General features: G+C 37.2%; 1 protein-coding gene across 3 annotated transcripts in view; it reads right to left on the bottom strand.

Moving 5' to 3' along the window:
• Nucleotides 1-572: 572 nt before the first annotated feature.
• The window catches only part of LOC123880164, a 38702-nt gene continuing 20314 nt past the window's right edge, over nucleotides 573-18960 (bottom strand). Inside the window, exons 4-11 of one of the 3 annotated variants that reach the window (XM_045928128.1) lie at nucleotides 18010-18442; nucleotides 13452-13663; nucleotides 13035-13211; nucleotides 11217-11396; nucleotides 9643-9822; nucleotides 9206-9555; nucleotides 8346-8533; nucleotides 573-4531 (exon numbers count right to left, since the gene is read on the bottom strand). In XM_045928128.1, coding sequence (XP_045784084.1) covers nucleotides 4192-4531; nucleotides 8346-8533; nucleotides 9206-9555; nucleotides 9643-9822; nucleotides 11217-11396; nucleotides 13035-13211; nucleotides 13452-13663; nucleotides 18010-18442 — 2060 coding nt within the window. In that variant the 3' untranslated portion in view covers nucleotides 573-4191. The remainder of the gene's footprint in view (nucleotides 4532-8345; nucleotides 8534-9205; nucleotides 9556-9642; nucleotides 9823-11216; nucleotides 11397-13034; nucleotides 13212-13451; nucleotides 13664-18009; nucleotides 18443-18960) is intronic. The other 2 variants (XM_045928129.1, XM_045928130.1) reach the window with 2 other exon arrangements.

Raw genomic sequence — 18960 nt, 5'->3', positions numbered from 1 at the left:
ACATTGATAATATAATAAAAGAATATGCTTATTTATAGATACATTTTTGCCGGTTGAATGGCACATTTTAATTCATAATTTATTGACGATACATATACCTAATGCAATCAATACAAATGTTATTTAAAAATTGTACCTACTCACTAACTACTTTTGTACCATGCAGAAAGTATAATATCTATTATTTTATCAAAATTAAATATTTTATTCAATAAGTAACTACCTACCTGGAATTTATTAAATAAACATCTTACACAAATGCCCACCAACAATATAAACTACCACAGAGTTATATTTTGAAAACTGCAAGATTTTAAAGCGTTAATTTTTATTCTTTGTTGATATGTATTTAATTTTGAACTCCTGTCCTAATTGATTAGGTAGGTAGCTAGACCCAAAGCTAACGGCAGGCAATGTAACCCATCGGCCTTTAATTACTGTATGCAAACAATATAAAACTTTAAGCAATTTAAAACTTTTTTTTCTCTATTGTGTATTCTTATGATCAAGATCCCAGTGCCAACAGACGTTAGGCTTAATTTACACTGAAAGGGAATGGAAGCGGATTTCTAAAATATTACATAGCATATTGACTTCTATCTCCACACTATAAAGCATCAATTTCTACTGAGAAAGAAAATTCCCGCGAAGTCGCGGGAATTCCCGCGCATTCCGGCGAATTTTACATTTGGGCGAGAAATTTGTGTTTGACGTGGTGGAGATAAAAGCCAATATGCTTTATAGTATTTTAGAAATTCGCTTCCATTCTCTTCCAGTGTAAATTGAGCCTTACTTATTTTCCAAGACACAAAATGTGTGGGATAGAGTAATGTTAAAGCGGAAAAACATTTACGTGTCGGATTGCACCAAAAGATATCGATTTCATACATTTAGTTTAATTAGAGACACATTATAGTTGCGTGGCGTGTCGTGACACCTTGTGTTTCTATCTGTAACCAAACTAAATATACCTAAGTATGAAACCGGCGCGTCACGCCACACCACGACAGGTATCCATTGTTTGTGAGCTTTTAACGTACGCTTGTGCCGAGGGCTAATTTAAAAGTACCATCTGCTAACGGTACCTAAGCAAAAACATTACTCCCATAACTTAAAGATTTTTATTTATGTACTTAATACTTATATTTCCTGAGTAGGTATCATAAATTAAAAATTACGACTCCCACTAAAAGTAAGATTAAATATGTTATTTTGGCGAGTTTTAAGGCGTTTGGTGACAGTAAAAGTGAGTAATGTTTTTACGTAGGCATCTTTAGCAGCTGATACGGCTGCCTATAAATTAACCGTCGTCGGCACGGCAGTAGGTACACAATAACACTAGGTGTATCTATCCCACACATTCTGTTTCTCAGAAAGTAATTAAGAGATCTGGCAACCCTAGGATCTTCCTTTAATCGGCTGAAACAGATAGCATCAACATATAAGTACCTACTTAATTTAAGCATCATTATTTAAATAGTAACAATTTATATACTTACGAAAGCTATAGCATTTGCCAATGATTAACTTCAATCTAATCTTAAAATATATTTACATTGCATCCTTGTTTCTACCAAATAGGTCTCTATGATTAATCTATCCAAAAATTTAAACTTATGGCTCCAGGACACATTGGCATCAAGCGTTTGGCAAGTGCCGGCCAACAAGTAGGTAAATGATATTTGCGAATTGCGCCAGATCCCTTGACAAACCACAAAACTAAGCCAAATGGCCCTGTAGGTAGGTACATGTTCGCCGAGTGTGTTATGAGCCAATATGTACTAGACCTTTACAAATAAAATTATAAAGAAGGCACTAAAAATACACCTGTTGTAAATTTTAACTTTAATTCTTCATAGATATAAGAAAAGATCAAGGTAATCATAGTAAAAGCAAACATGAAACAGCGTTAGGAGTTTATTGTAACTTAGATTAAATAAGCAGGTAATTGATTCGCCTACCGTAAAATTATATCGATTTTAATTTCGCTTAAATTTAATATTCCTAGGACTACCTATTTTAAATTTAGGGTAACTGGTTAAGAGTGCTCTGTTTGGTAGCACGTGTTCATACTGTACATGCTGTTTCAATCACGATTTACGGGCGGGGCATATTCAGGAACGAGATGCGGGATGTATTAACAACGCAAATTAACTTTTGGTATTACATTACTTGCAAAACTAATAATTTACTAAACTTGGGTACCTAAGCACCAAAAATGTATTTTATAGTATTATAGTTTCATTTATTTATTAGGCTCAAAGCCAATTTTAAGCAGACCAATCGATAAGATCCCTACTTTTCATCTCACTCGCTTGGAAAGGCTTCCTTTGTCGTTCAAAATCTGCGTGGAAAAGTTCACTTTGCCTCCTAGGCTGGAAAAAAATTTCGAAATTCAAATGTGACAAACTGTACTCCTACGATCTCTCATTCCTCATACAGAGCCAGTCTCTCTCACACAGGTGCACTTGTTTATTGAGTTCAGGTTTCGGTACACAATTTTATCCTATAGTTTGGCAAGTGCCGGCCAAACTTTTATCACTAAATTATTGGCAACCCGACCAGCGGAGTTAATAGCAATTGAACGCCAAGTGTTCCTATGTACGTTTGACGAGAATGTTGGACCAATCTGTACCTCATTCTTTAGAACTACTTACTCAATCCTTAGAAAGTTGTAGGTATAGTTCGCGACAGATCGACCTGGCAATCAGGGAATGAGGTGGCGGGGCGCCCCGCACACCCGCGCTATTCCGCACCGGGCTAGTGCGGAAGCTGTGCGGGTGTGGGGGGCGTCCCCGCCACGATTGCCATGCCAGCCTGTCACGAACTATAAATCATAGTGATTCTATCGAGAATGGTTATGAAAAAAGTAGGTAAAAAGGATAAACCTAACATAAAAATATGCTTTGCCAAGCGGACAGCAGTAGTTATTTATTAATGATTAACATTTACTGTGTCTATGAGCATTTTTTTATGGTTAGGAAAAATATGAAAGCAGCGACTAGCAGAGTAGTGAGTTTGCATATTTCGAAAACGTTGTTAGCATTCTCATCGCAACACTATGACGTCAGAATAAAAAGGACTTAAACACCCTAAAATTAGTAGTACTAAATAAACGACTTTAAACCGATCCAGTTTAGGTCTATTTTACTTTGACTTTATAGGGTTTCAATGTTCGAATTCTATCAACGTCGTTGTCGAGATGTGCCAACTCGTACTAAGCACACTGAAAAAGAAATTGATAAGAATATAAAACGAAGTGTCCACTAGCTATAAAATTTACAGAGCCTCATCTCTGGCAAATTAATTGCAATATTTATGTAATACCTGCAGGTAGTAAATTTCTGTAAGTTCTAGTAAGTTAAGCCTATGCCTACTAAATTTAGTAGAAGTTGATGTGCTGAAAACTTGAAGACATTGACTTGGTGCGGGTGTTTGCACAGTACGAACTTGCTAGAGCAGACTTCTGCAAGTTTCACAGCTAGTCGACACCTCGCATACAAGCGGATCGAGCGCGAGTTCTAACCAAGGGAATTAATTGGTCTGGCAAACATGAGAACGCTACTATAACATACTTATCTACAGAGCTTTAAACAACAATCTAGACTAGACAACTAGATCCTATAATATGAACGTAGAAAGGATGTTATTTTAAAAGTAAGTTATATTAAATTATTCTTAAGACAGATTACCTACATTAGGTAATAAATGTTTGCAAATACTCTTTTTCTGGTTTTAAAGTGCCATTTCTTACTCGCTCCTCTAAACACAGGTATTAGATTGATTATATTCAATTTTAATAAATAGTTGTTTGTCTAGATCTAAAACTTAAGCCATATAAGATTTATCTCTCCATCATCTAAGCCCGACAGAAAATATAGTAGGAATTATACCTACTTATTAATTTTAAAAATGATGACCCTTAAAACATCTCTATTTTAAATTTAAATTAAATCAAATTAAGAAAATTTAGAGCTAACCTCATTTATAAATCAACGTTACACTTTTGAAACTAAAAACGTTAAGCATCTCGTTCTTAAGTGTGTCTCGCGTGTTAATGAAGATCGAAATAGCGAAACACTTACGCACGACCACGTGCTACCGAAAGGAGCACTCTTAACACATAACGATGCAATATACCTAGTAAATAAACATTTGGATTGTAATTAAAGTTAAATATTGTACCTATTGCTAGTATATTAGGGTAGGTAGGTGGGGTTGCCAGTCGGGATGCCTCGGCTCGCGGTGGTGGTGATGGTGGTGGTGCCTGCGCTTTTCCTTCGTGTGGGCCGCGGGGTAGACGTCGGCCACCACCAACTCGGAGCCGTCTTTAGGAGCTTCCCGCCCGTGTCGTCTCTGCCCGTGGCCGGAGCCCGCCGCCTCGTGCAGATTTTCCCACGCTTGCCGGTAGTATCTATTAAGCCCGCTGGGGGACTCGGACGACGAGGAGTCGAGTGAGGCGATGGTGATATCGGGGGTGAGGAAGCGCCTGTGATCTCTCTTTTCGTTTTCATCTTTCTTGTGTTTCCTGCTGATATAAATAATTCAGGTCATACGCGTGAAAAATAAACTTTCTTTAAGAAAAATATAAATCCATATAGAAATTTATGTTTGTCTGTCCGTTCGTTTATACTTATTCTTACATTTATACTTATTGAAGGCTTGTTAAGTTTTAGGTATATATCTACTCGTATATGTGTTCGTTTATCCGTTACCTACCTATTCATTCGCGCATCGTTTGTCCGATTGAGTTGAAATTTGGTACAATTATTGTTGACACTCGCGTGAAGGTTTCTGGCATAATAGGTAGACTAGGTACCTACCATCAAAGTGCAAGTTGCCTGGAAAAACATACCGGGCATCAACTAGTCATATAATATTTAAATATCAAAGTTTGTGTGTTCGTTCGTTCGTTGCCTGTGCATTTGCGTATCGTTCATCCGATTGATTGGAAACTTTGTTTAGTTGTTATAGGCTCTTTACTTTATTACAATAGGAGGTGCGAGTCCATATAATATCACTACTGAGCATACTAAAATATATTATTTATTTTTTTAGCTTTCTTGTAGACGTACCTATACCTACTCGTAATTTTGATAATCTCTTGGTACGATGAATATTGTATACTTGCAAGTTAAAGGTGCAAAATGAATAATTTTATTATAATAATTGTCGTTGCAAAGTAAAAAATGGTATAGGGATATTACAAATTTTCATTTAATATGCTTTAATCTAGGAAAATAAATGTAATCTTTTTAAATTTTGTGCTTTATATAATAGGTATTATTAATTGTGACTGTCGTGGTATTATATCAAGCAATAGGAAATAGCGCAGTGATTCACTCAATGTGTATCTAAAAAAAAAGGTAACAGACATTATTCAAAGCGTGCGTGGTGCTTGTTGTAAATAAAATTAATTTATATGATTCCTCGTTTCAAACCATTTTTCTATAATTTTTCCGTGGCTTTTATGATTTTGCTTTACGGTTTTTGTGCATCGTGCTTTGTGCTATGCGGAACGACACGGTGGCTGCTTCCCTAATTATTAGCAAGAAATGTTTATTATATATATTTTAGCTAACACAGGCAAAGCAAAAAATCTAGGTATCACGCACCAATATCGGTATATTAGATGCCTATAATTTTATATTAGGTAGGTAGATAAGTGATAACATATGCCAAATTATGTAAGTAATTTACGTTATTACTTCGGTGGCAGAACCGTCTCTATGAACTAGGTATCTACCAAAAATAATTACATATATATAATACTAATTATATACAAAACTGTATATTACTACACTACCTACTCTCTTCCAACAATAATGTAGATACCTAACACGAAAATAACTATTCTGTTTTATCGTAGGTCTATCCTATAGTGGAAGGTGCCTTAAAAGGATTAAAACCAAGAAAAATATTTGCCTAATAAGAGTTTTATTAAAAACGTTGGTTTAATAGACCCTTTCAAATATTCCTCAATTTTTTTCTACCTACTACTGATTCTACCCACCTACCGATCATGTAAAACGATCGATTATTTATCGAATACATAGATAATATATGAATGAAATGAAAAATACATACTTATATACTTATGTGCAATGTGAACGCAAACGAAGCCGAGAACAGGCAGGTTCTAAAATTATTACCTATGTCTCTGTAAAAACCCGGCTGATAACGAGTCGGACTCACCAACCAAGAGTTCCAAATGTAAAAAAATCATATAAACAGTTATTTGGTTAAATTAATCAACAGTTTTAAAACAAATCCCTTTACATGCAACAGCAAAATTAAATTTATTTGTAAAGTATTATTACTTATTACTATCTACTTTTGCTCAGGTAACGTCTGCGGTAGAAATAGAAAATTGTGGGTTCATCCAATATTGGAATTACGGAATCATCGCGGAGAATTTCACCACTTATTTTTGGAACTTCTAGAAGTGATGAAGAAAGTTCTTTTATATATAAAATGTCATATCTTCGTTTGATTTGATTGAAACGTAAAAATGCGTGTGGAGAGCGTAACTGTGCAAGACAGTCGACCGCTTGAGATGTAGTGATTCGTAAAAACTGAATTAGAAATAAAAATTCAAAAATGTCCTTATGAACGACATCTAGCGATCGCGTAAGGCACTACTAGGTCAAAAATCTTATACGCAACTGCACTGACAGACACCGCACTCAGCGCCGACTAGCGTCAAAAAGCATTCAGTGTCATCTGTCGGAGAATAGTTTAATTAGCTCTTAACCTAACATAAAATCAATAGTTATTATTCTAAAAACATCCATAAAGATAACTAACTTATACAAACTAGCGACATCTGACGGTCAATAGTTTTTTATTCTGGAAACACCTATAAAAATAACTACATTAATCTTCTTTCGGACGGTCAGCGTACATATTCTTGCGTGTGCGATTCTCATGTAACGATCTCATTAGGATACCTGTGATTGTAGCGCGTTACCTACGCCCGCTCCCGGCTGAGCTATTTAATTACTTATTTATTTTCCACAATAAGACGCAAACCTAATTGTAAATTATTGTTGTTTCTCTAAATATAAGTATCAAACCGTCTCCGCTTTTAATTCAACCTACCTGCCGCAACCAAACGCGACAGAGAAGTCAATATATGCCTGGCAACTGCTTGACCAAACGATGAAATTTCATGGTGCTGTTGACCGCCTGGAGTCTGTTTAAGCAGTTCCACGTACGTATGTATGCAAATACAAGACTGTAGTACACTATGCAGTCGTAGCTTGAAGCAGTCAATCCTGAATACTTCAAGCCGCCCGTGTAAATGACAACCATCAAACTCATTTGATATTGGTTCGTTCTACATTGCTGCATCGTTGAGAAATATTAAAATATTTTTTGAAGAAAAATAATGGATTAAAAATAAGTGACTAAGTATCATTCAGTGATGAGCACTGAGTTGGCGAATCATCCCGCAAAATCACTGATTTAGGTCGTGCGTAGTTCGTCAGTCAGTTATGGTAATATTTTATTTTATGTTTGATGAAAGATGTGCAAGTTTAGAATCAGCCACCATGTCAGCCGCGTGCGGTACCTTAAAATATAAACGCACTGGTTATAAAGGGTTGGAGAAATGTCCTGCGCGATGCGTGTGACGATGCGCGCGGACGAACTCGCGCCTTCCGACCTGCTGGTCGGGAAACGGCAACGCCAGCAGCGTGTACCAACGCGACGGGAGCTCGCGAACCGGCGCCTTTGCTCTCTTGCGGTCGCCGCTGAGTGTAGGCATTCTTCATTATAGCACTATCATCTCGTCCGACAGGACTTTTGTACAGAGTTTAAATAGGAATCTTTAGCGTGTAGAAAATAGCTAAATTCAAGACGTTTATCAGGAAAATAAACCGGATCTGAGTACAGTCACAAATTATATTAAGATATACAAATTTTGCATGTTGGTAACGATGAAATAGGTAAACGTTTTGTATGTTATTTTTATGTTACTACAAAATTATATATGTACCTAAAATTATTACAATAATAGTAAATACATAATTATATCACAAGCACTCAGATAATCCTGAGCTTGTAGAGAGTACAATAATTCAGCATTTATATTTTAAGGTACTTTCATACCTTGGGCTGACTGATAACATCGCACGTTGATAGAACAAAGATTAGGTACTTAGGTAATATATCTATGTAGCATCTGTGAACTTTCAGCTTTTTCACATGACAATATCATATTACTTCGAAGTAATTAAGTATTGTTTCTATGCATTGCGATATGTTTGCCTGGTTTAATATTTAGCATGACATGTAGGAAGAACTCTAGACTAGGTTACTAAAGGTACTCTATTGAAACTCACCTTCTGACTATGTAGATGATGGTGGTAATTATTGGAATCAGAACAACAATAGCCGCCACGGCCGTAATGGCGACTACAGCAGCGATGTTGTGCCGTAACCCACTCGTCTCCCGTCGTTCACCATCGACTGGCGGTACATTTTTGCGGGGCGTCTGCTTTGCACTGATATTATTACCAATGTCTAAGATCTGGAAAAAAAATTCTATGTAAATACAATATAAAGAACCTTATTAACTTTGCCGCAGTCGGTTAAAAAATTGCATCCTTCTCAAAAATGGCTTTTGAGTACATAATACTATGTACGAGGCATAACATTAAGCTGGAGACTGACTTGTAACACCATGTATCGAGCTTTTGTAACTCAAACCAAAGACTGACTTGTAACGTTAGTTTGTAATGTACCATTTGCGCCGAGCGCCGCGTGCTCCACTACACTGTCGGTTTTTTCGTGAATTCCCTTTGAGTGTTACATTACAAGTCAGTGCAAGTCGCGTCATCGCGAGAGACGCAAGCTGTAAAAATGGAGCACACTTGAGCCAAGAGCTCGAATGGTAACACTACAAACACACGTTCGAAATCAGTCACGTCAGTCCGTACCTATTGTAACAAGATCGCCTCGAATGGTACATTACAAATAAACGGTACAAGTCAATTTCCAGCTTAATATAAAGAATATTATGGTAAATCTCAAGTGTATTTTAAATCCAGCTATTTGAGCTGTATTTTGATGTTGGGTACCGAGCTATTTACGAGTAGATTAGTAAAAATTTCAATTTACACTAAAACCGCGTACCTATAGTTTTTAAATAACCGCTACTATTTGTTTGTATAGTAAGTAGTTATATTTTTATGCGACTAACCTGGTTTTCTCTCGAATGACTCGCCACAATGATATGCGGAACATGACTAGTGGGTGAGCCTTGAGAATCTGACACTGTGATTTTTCTCGTATGCGGTATTTCAGAGCTCTTATTAGTGGGGCGCTCCGTTGTTGTGATTCTTGGTCGGGGTTTTCGAGTCGAAGGTAGGTCTGGAGCTTCGGAAGAGACGGTAGATGAGATTGGCCTCTGTGTTCTTGGCTTGGTGGGAAGGACAAAACGCGGAGTTGTAGGAGCGTGTGATGTTAAAACAGGATTGGTTGACGGACGTTTTGTAGTGCTTGTAGTAGTGGTCGTCGTTGTTGTGGTTGTTTTCGATCTGCGCTCCTCAGCTGGTGAAACAAAAGCAAAATCAGTGGCCTATTTCACAGTTTGTTCATGAATTATTATTATTAGATAGGATAAGAATGAGGACTCACGGTCGCAATGTGGCACGGCTTTGTCCCACAAGCCAGAATCGAGGCATTTGATCTTGCGTGCGCCGCGCAATTGAAAGCCTTTAGAGCAAGTGTACTCCGCTATTGCACCGAACACCGATGCGTTATTTGAGACTGTCACGCGTCCGTTCGGGATAATCGGCGGCTGCTCGCATTGTACGACTGTAGGCAACGATAGGCTTTTATATTTATTCAAAGCTAGAAGGAAGCGAAAGACGTAAATAGGTGTCAAAAAGAAGCGATAACTAGAAAAGAGCTGATAACTTTCAAAAGGCTGAACCGATTTTCTTGGATTATAGCTAAGAACACTTTCGGTCAAGCCGCCTTTCAAACAAAACAAACTAAATTAAAATCGGTTTATTAGTTTAGGAGCTACGATGCCACAGACAGATACACAGATACACGATACACAGATACACACGTCAAACTTGTAACATCCCTCTTTTTGGGTCGGGGGTTAAAAAATAGGATACCTATTTTTACACTAGCCTATCAAAATAGGCATTTACAACCATATAATTTTTGTAAGACAAGACATTCTTAATTACAAAAAAACGGCAATCTACGCGAGGCAAACACGAAATCAATCATAGGCCCATGACTTCTGCATTCGCACTAAAGAAGTTCATAAAAGTCGTTTATAGGAATTAGCTCAATCTTGTCAGCCAAGTTTAAATAGATATATTATTAAATTTTAAAAAATTAAAAAAAATGTAGTGAATTTAATGGTAGTCGAATAAATGGCAATTTTATTTTATTTATAATAGACAATTTTAAATAATTTTAACTCGCTTCAGTTTAGTCGTAGTTCCAGAACTACGACTAGTTATTATTATTGCTTAAAGACACGTGGCATAATATTGTAAACGCTTTTATTTTTTCATCAAAAGTTTTTATTTTCAATTTAAAAGCAGCCGCAGAGTTTCTTGCTGGTTCTTCTCGGCAGGAACTGGGTATTTTGAAATAGTGGTAGATTTACTTGCAACGGTCTCCAAAAATCCACATATAAACACTAGATGACAATACTCGAACTCTTGTAAAGAATTCTCTAGCCACGGTGCGACGCTCAGGTCAGGCTCAAGAAATCAGATATCAAATATCAAAAACTAGTGAGTACTGTGAAGACCATGCCAGATCCGAGATGTTAAAAGATCGGCGAGGCCTCGTCGTATTTCTCAATGGCTTCGTCCCAAATAGTATGCATGGGATCCCCTATAGGCCGATTTTTCTACAAGCTGCACTAACGGTCTTAGATCGTTTCCTTCTAGGTATGCTAGGAGCTTGCTGTTGAGTAATTTCCATACTTTTATCGTATACTATAGTTATTATTCTGTGCTTTTATGAAAATTATCCGAACAGGGTCTGAAATTGGCCGGATCAGCACAACTGCCCTTTTTTCAGGCATAATAATAAAAGTTTTAGGAAAAATTTTAGGTAACTGGCTGCATGACAGCGACATTCCACGACTTAGGAACTTAAGCAGTTTCTAGAGATAGGCGGAAGAAGACAACTCAGGATGCAATCCCGCAGGATTACTCTATTGTCGGTATAATTACCATCACAGCGCGGTGGCGGACCGTTCCACCGCTCGTCAATATCGCACACCAGGCGCGATCGACCCACCATCTCGTAGCCGGGCTCGCATTCATATTGTACATGCGACAGGTACGACACTGACACGTTCATCAGCTTGTAACTGCCGTGCTCTATCTCCGCGGGGCGTCCGCATTCTATTCCTGTATACACAAACGCACATTTGTAAAATTCCCAAGCAAGGCAAAGTTCTCTTTGTTACAAATTGAACACACTGCCGCGCCAATTGCTTACTTACTTGTATCAAAGTCGTACTCACCCATTTGTTTTTTTAGAAGTTTTATTAGAAGGTTAAGAGGGCTCTCTCCGTCACTCGTTTCATACAATCGTAGTTCTAATTTCATTTGAATATTAAGCAACCAAAGTCCATGTTTTGCAGACATATTCTAGAAACTAATATCTATGTCTGTGGTTTTCCAGATTTCTGTTAAAATATTCGGTTTCAAAGTTACGCGGTCTTAAAATTTTCATACAAATCTTTGAGCCCCTGTAATTTTAAAACTACATATTTTTGGAAAAATCTAAAACACCACAGACACAGATATTAGTTTCTAAAATATGTCTGCAAAATTTCATGGACTTTGGTTGCTTAATATTCTAATGAAATTGGAACTACGATTGTATGAAGCGAGTGACGGAGAGAACCCTGTTAAGAAAGAAGAAGTAGAATTTAAGGTACACATATAACCCGAGATGCCACCCGCGATTTTGTCCATTATGGATATGCACCTAACATAATCATACTAATAAAAAAGCCCTTTATTTTCTGAACTTGAAAAAAAATAGTTTTACAAAGTATTGGTATAAAACTGTAAGTAGATATCCAGATATTACTCAACTGACCAGTACTTTATTTAACAACAGACGTAACAAAATTCTTTCTCTTTAAATAAGTAGGTACCCATCTACATTATTCCATAATAACTCTATTTCGAAAACTCTTACTTGATTTTTTAAAATATTTTAACATAAATGTATACTTATGTGGTTGTTGTAAAGTTCTCATAACCAGCGATGCAACTGTTACAAATTGAACACACTGGCGTGCAAATTGCTTACTTGTATCAAAGTTGTATTCACTTACTCATTTGTTTTTCTTTATCTTTTGTTAGAAGGTTAGGAAGAAGTAGAATTTAAGGTACAAATATAGCCCGTGATCGTATTCCCGACCTTGAACATGTGGATGTGGACGGACGGACGGACGGACGGATGGACGGACAGACGGAGGGACAGACGGACGGACGGACAGATAGACAGACAACAAAGTGATCCTATAAGGGTTCCATTTTTCCTTTTGAGGTACGGGATCGTAAAAAGAGCGTTTGTGCATTTGCCTGCACTACCATTATTTGGAACGCGGTAATTCTTGTCACTCTCTGACGCATATGCTTGTGTTTATTATTTGTATTATGTTTCCACTGCTAAGGTTAGGAAGAAGTAGAATTTAAGGTACAAATATAGCCCGTGATCGTATTCCCGACCTTGAACATGTGGATGTGGACGGACGGACGGACGGACGGATGGACGGACAGACGGAGGGACAGACGGACGGACGGACAGATAGACAGACAACAAAGTGATCCTATAAGGGTTCCATTTTTCCTTTTGAGGTACGGGGCCGTAAAAAGAGCGTTTGTGCATTTGCCTGCACTACCATTATTTGGAACGCGGTAATTCTTGTCACTCTCTGACGCATATGCTTGTGTTTATTATTTGTATTATGTTTCCACTGCGTAGAAGAAAAGAAATATCAATATTTTTGAAATATAGATTATGCTTACGTTTACAAAGAGGCGGGTATTCATCGTAGAATCCCGTATCCAAGCATGTCCTTACAGTGGGTCCGACCAGCAGGTGCCCTTCATCACAAGAGTACTCCACAGTCGCCCCCACTGGGAAGTGTTCCGTAGACATAGTCGAGTTAGGTGGTTGTTCTGGCCTACCACATGCTTTAGGTTCTGGAATAGATGTCAAACATTTTATCAACCCGTAACAAGACTTTCTAATACCTACCGTACAAATTCATAGCTATTGGACAGCATTAACATTTAAAATACCGAGTAACTTGATATTCATTCGCAATGTAAATAGTTGTAAGTAATTTCTTTCTTGAGTGAGTTATAAATATACAAAGTGCCAAGCTCAATCGCATTGCCTCAAATATTTCGCTTTGCAAAATTAATGCAAAATGAACTTACGGTGTTGACAAATATAGTTCAATCTGGAGTCGCAGTTGACGTCGGCCCAGAGCCACTCTTTGCTGCCGTCGAACATTGCGCAGTTTTCGCGCCATACAAGGTTCTTCCAGAACGTCAGCTTGATGAGTGTGCCACTGTTGACCCACCTCCAGTCTTTTGGGTCTTCTCGGTCACGGACGGCCCCAATCCAGTATCGACTGCTACTATCGCTCCTACCAATCACATAGCATTACGTCAATTATCAGCTCTTAAAACCTACATACACTATGACAATACTCAAATTCTATTTTGAATTTAACAAGTATTATAATGATCCAAGATCCCACAAAGTTTTTCAGAAAATAAGTAAGTCTGGCGGTCCTGGGATCTTGCTCTATAAATATTGTACCAAGTTATATACTCTTACTTACTCCCGAGGTCAATAAGTAAATAGAGTCCATGACTCAATCCCGAGTTTTGACCTCGGGAGTATTGACCTCAATACCTCTAAGTTTTTGGAGTAATGTGTGTTTTAAGCAATTAAAATATATCACTAAATTGGGCTGAGATTATACCTAATTACTTTCGCAACAAGAAGGTAAGTAGTACCAATTTAATTTTGAAAGCGCATAAGAGTTTGTGCTGATACTGAGATTGAACACATACTGCGTAGGTATGTGTTGTTAGAATTCAATGAAGGTGGTCGGTTCTTGGAATGTTTTCGAATAATGTCTAAACAACACAGCCAGCAAATTTTTTTTTTTTTACATTCGCAAAAGCAATTTTTTTTTCTTTTTAAAAAGTATATTGTCATGCTATTCATGACTAATATTCCCCTTTCCCCTTTAATTAAGTTTAAGCTTGTTCTAGGAGTAGGTGCGACAATAGTGCAACGGGTGCGGTTTGAATCGCCAACCTTTCGGTATTCAGTCCGTTCTTCAATCGTTCTTCAAGCTATTGAGGCTCTTTAAACCTTTCTTAGGAATCGTATAAATATTATTATACATATGCAATTAGATGTACAAACGTTTATTGGAAATTAGATGATGCCCGCAGCTTCGGCCGCGTGGATTGGTTAGATCCCCCGCAGCATCAGGATTGAGGAGTTGGAATCCAAATTTTTTATGGAACAATGTCGCAAAGTTTCTCTATCGATTAAAAATAAATTACGCAAATCGGTTCAGAAATCTCGGAGATGTCAGCGCACAGGTAGAAAAACACAACTCCTCCATTTTTAAAATCGGTTATAAAGTAGCATATGTTACTCCTTGGTTAATCTTATACTTGTCTGTGAAAGTCCCGTCAAAATAGGTCAGCCATTCCAAAGATTAGCCCGTTCAAACAGACAGACACTTCAATTTTATTTACAGAGTATAGATAATATAATGTATTAAATTCTCATCATCATCACAGCTGGGCATAGGTCTCTTGTAGGGACTAGCACCGCCTCCAGCGGCTCGTTTGATATCGTCTGTCCACCTAGTGGAGGGTCGTTCAAGCTGCGCTTAGTGGTGCAAGGTCGCCGTTCTTGGGACCACAACGTCTATCAATTTTACGTATTACGTGCCCTGCCCACTGCCACTTTTCTCTTCCCAACCCGTTGAGCTGTGTCGGTTAGTACCTAGGTTCTCTAACAAAATAATAACTAAACAGTAAAGTAGTACTACAGTAGAAGTCCTCATTTCAGATTTGATAACGTAGAGAAACTCCAATCCTATAGTTCCTCAGTCAGTCCCTCCATCGCCCATCCAACTCTGAGCTCACCTATATTCTCATCGTTCATATGTGTGTATATTATTCTATCTTTCTACTCTTAAGTATTGTCACCCTGTTTTCTATACATTTCAGCCAATAATATGAATGATCCCGTTACCGCACTGCGTCCAATCACTATAACGGACTAAAACGTAACATTCAAGTAGAAGATGGGACCAGAAATTGACTCAATCACCGCGCTCTGCTTCGCATAGCGGATCTGTAATGGATCGTTCAACTAATACCTCGTTACGCTGATTTTTCCTTTCTAACTGTATCGCAATAGAAATGATATCATATTATATTGTCAAAAGAAAATAAGTAAACAGTTATACCTACCTGCGCACAACAGAAGTACATATGTAGTACCTACTTATTAATGGATCTACCTACCTACATAATACATATCGTTGCTGGCCATCCTAATCATCCTAACATTTAAGACAACCTTCTTAAACTATCCGTAGAAGATCAGTCATTAAAAACTATCCATACATACCTACTATATAAAATAGGTTTTATCTCGTACGTAAGGATTAAGTCATGCTTAGGCCCCTAGGCTTGATACAAAGTTTGGGTTGAGGAACCTCTCTTTAGCCATTTTCAGTTTAACTAAAGAACTTATATCTATTATTTATTTTGTGTCTGTTGTAAAACAAACATCATGACTTTTTGTCGCGGTTTCCTGGGATATTGAGAATGAAAAGTAAGTAAAAGTAATAAAAACAAAATGTCAAAATGAACGAGCGCAGTTGTTTCTCCAGCTCCCTAGGAGACGCCGAGTCCATAGACAGTTGCCTACATGGTCTGTATGAACATTCCGAGGTTGAGTAGGCTACGTAATATTTTTAAATTTATTGCAAAGTAAAAAATTACAACTGACTAGACTGTGTTTAAATACAAATATGTATTTGAGAAATAATATTAGATAGATACGATTCATTGCGACACGATCCCTCTCTGTTGTTTTCGCGTTTGAACGACGCGACATGCGCAGGAGATCGCGTTGACAGCTCTACAATGCAGGCAGAGGCCAATCGTCAAATAACTTTTATCTGAGGAATAGATTTACCGTTTTGACAGATTTCCTATACAAAAACTGTCAAAACCTCTTTATTCCTCAGATAAAAGTTATTGACGGTTAAAATTCATTATGAACTTTAGCTGAGCTTAACGAATCCTTAACGAATATCTTGGTTTAAAAATAATTAACCATGTTATTAATAGCTAATATTCCCCTTTCTTCTCCAACTAAGCGTAAAGCTAGTGCTAGGAGTGGGTACGACAATAGTTCAACGGTTGGGGTTTGAAACGCCAACCTTTAGGATTTGTGGCAGCTCTTGGAACTGTTGAGCTATTGGGGCTTCATCGAGGTAGAGGCACTTAACCCTGTACACGCCAATGACTGTAGGATACTGTTTTTACACCTATTGATTGTCACAAAAACAATCTTACTTTACCTACTTTTCGTCATGCCATCAATCATCATCACCACACCATTACGCAAAGCCTGTGTCAACGTTCGCAGCACAGATTTATCATCAAATTCGCATCAGCAAGCTAGACATTTCTCAATCTGCTGGATAATATAGTAAATATTAAAAATTAATTGGCACATTTAATCCTAAATTAGAATTTTAACAAAACAATTGTCCCGGGAAGCGGTACAAAATGCCTTCATACTTAGATGTATTATGGGCGGATGTGGACTAGGGATGTGGACTCTATGCAGATCTCCAGAGTACATATACTCATTTGTTTCTGCAAAATAATCTACCGCTTTGTTTCCTAAATAAAAAGTTTATTTATCTATATTTACCTATTAGTTTTATCTTCCCTTGAGATGACGGAAATGATAGATGGGTAATGAGGGAAGATACCTACTTAACGTGCTTTAACCCCTAATATTATTTAGCAATTTTATGACAAAAAAAAACCCCGGCCAAGTGCGAGTCAGACTCGCGCACTGAGGGTTCCGTACTCGGGTATTTTTCCAACATTTTGTACGATAAATCAAAAACTATTATATATAAAAATAAATAAAAATCTGTTTTAGAATGTACAGGTAAAGCCCTTTCATATGATCCCCACTTGGTATAGTTATCTTACTTTGAAAATTGAAACACGTTTTAATTTTTTTTAATGATGTAACCACAAATTCGCGGTTTTCAGATTTATTCCTGTACTTGTGCTATAAGACCTACCCCTACCTGCCAAATTTCATGATTCTAGGTCAACGGAAAGTACCCTATAGGTTTGACAGACACGACGGACGGACAGACAGACAGACAACGAAGTGATCCTATAAGGGTTCCGATTTTCCTTTTGAGGTACGGAACCCTAAAAAAAATTACTCACTTGATTACCTACCTATTTTAATAATTATGACTTGTTTATTATAAATCTGTGACATTGTAAATATACCATTATTTAGTTTTCATATAATTTTTTTGTTTTCTATGACTTCGTACTAATATCGTAATCTTCGATAATTTTAACAATCGCTTACAACTTTTGCATGGAATTACCCTAATTGTTTCATTCCGATTGATTCTCATAATTGCTATAATAAGAATATATATATAGATATACATACATATATGTACATTGTACCTACTTACAAATATAAATTAATATATACAATATAAAGTAATATATACAAATGTATAGGTATACAAAATAAAATAACATTAGTAACCTGATACGTAGTTAAATCTACAGTCAAGGTGTGGTCAAGGTGTGCCCATTAGATTGATAATAACTAGGTTCAGGTAAATGGTGAAAAATGCGCATAGCGGTAATAATAATTGCATTTTTTACTCACCTATGACGTCTCCAAAGCTCCCAGCTTATGAAACCTTGTAGGGCTGGATTACTTTCGACTACCAACGAGCCTCCTCTTGACTGGCAAACTGCGAGAGCTTCTTGAAAGCTGGCTGGTTGCCGATCATAGAAAATGTAACATTTGCCATTGTAAGTCGCAGTGCTGCCGGGTGGTTGATCCCGAAATTGGGGGCATCTTTCTATTGGCAACGCCTGATCCGTGTACACGAACGCTTCACAGATGGACAGCTGACTTGGGATTGCGGCTTCCAAATGAACACTGACAAAAGCGCCCGGCATTGGGGGGTTGCAGGGTAGAAATAGCGGCTGTCCCTGTTCCAGGAAACCGATAAACCTGTTGCAGATTGGGTTTGTTCCAAGATCGGGTCTATTATTGCCAACTCGCACTTCTATCGTTGCTGGAGTGTTCATTCCTAACGAAATAAAAATAAAATATTAAATTTTCGTTTTTTAGGTCCTCTTACTTGTAATGATGAGTAATGAGAGATAAATGAGTTCTCACGCGCCATTTAAACTTTATGTGTCAAATATCATGTCAAGAGAACGATAAAATGGCGCGGGAGAAGTCATTTTGTAGGGACTATATTTTACTTATTGGCAATCCAAAGGGTTAATGCTGTCCAGGATCTTGGGTATAATGCCTTACTGCGCTGGTCTCTTTGAGGATTTAATTTATTATAGTTTTAATATGATATTTCTTATGTTTTAATCTAGATTTAAGTTTATTTCAGAGAATTGTTAATTTATTATTATAATATCTATTTGATTCAATAAATTTTATTGTTTTACTTAATTTATCACACAAAATGTACTTAACAATTCAATTATTACCATACACTTATCATTATTACAGAACTTTGTCAATGTTTTTACGAGTTACCTGGTTACCTACACTCAGACTAATGAATCACATTCAAAGTCCGCATTAAAA

Source organism: Maniola jurtina, chromosome Z (genome assembly GCF_905333055.1).
Source record: "Maniola jurtina chromosome Z, ilManJurt1.1, whole genome shotgun sequence".
In the NCBI taxonomy this organism is placed as follows: Eukaryota; Metazoa; Arthropoda; class Insecta; order Lepidoptera; family Nymphalidae; genus Maniola; species Maniola jurtina.
The sequence above is the reverse complement of the archived record's forward strand: the minus strand, read 5'-3'. Positions and strand labels throughout refer to the sequence as shown.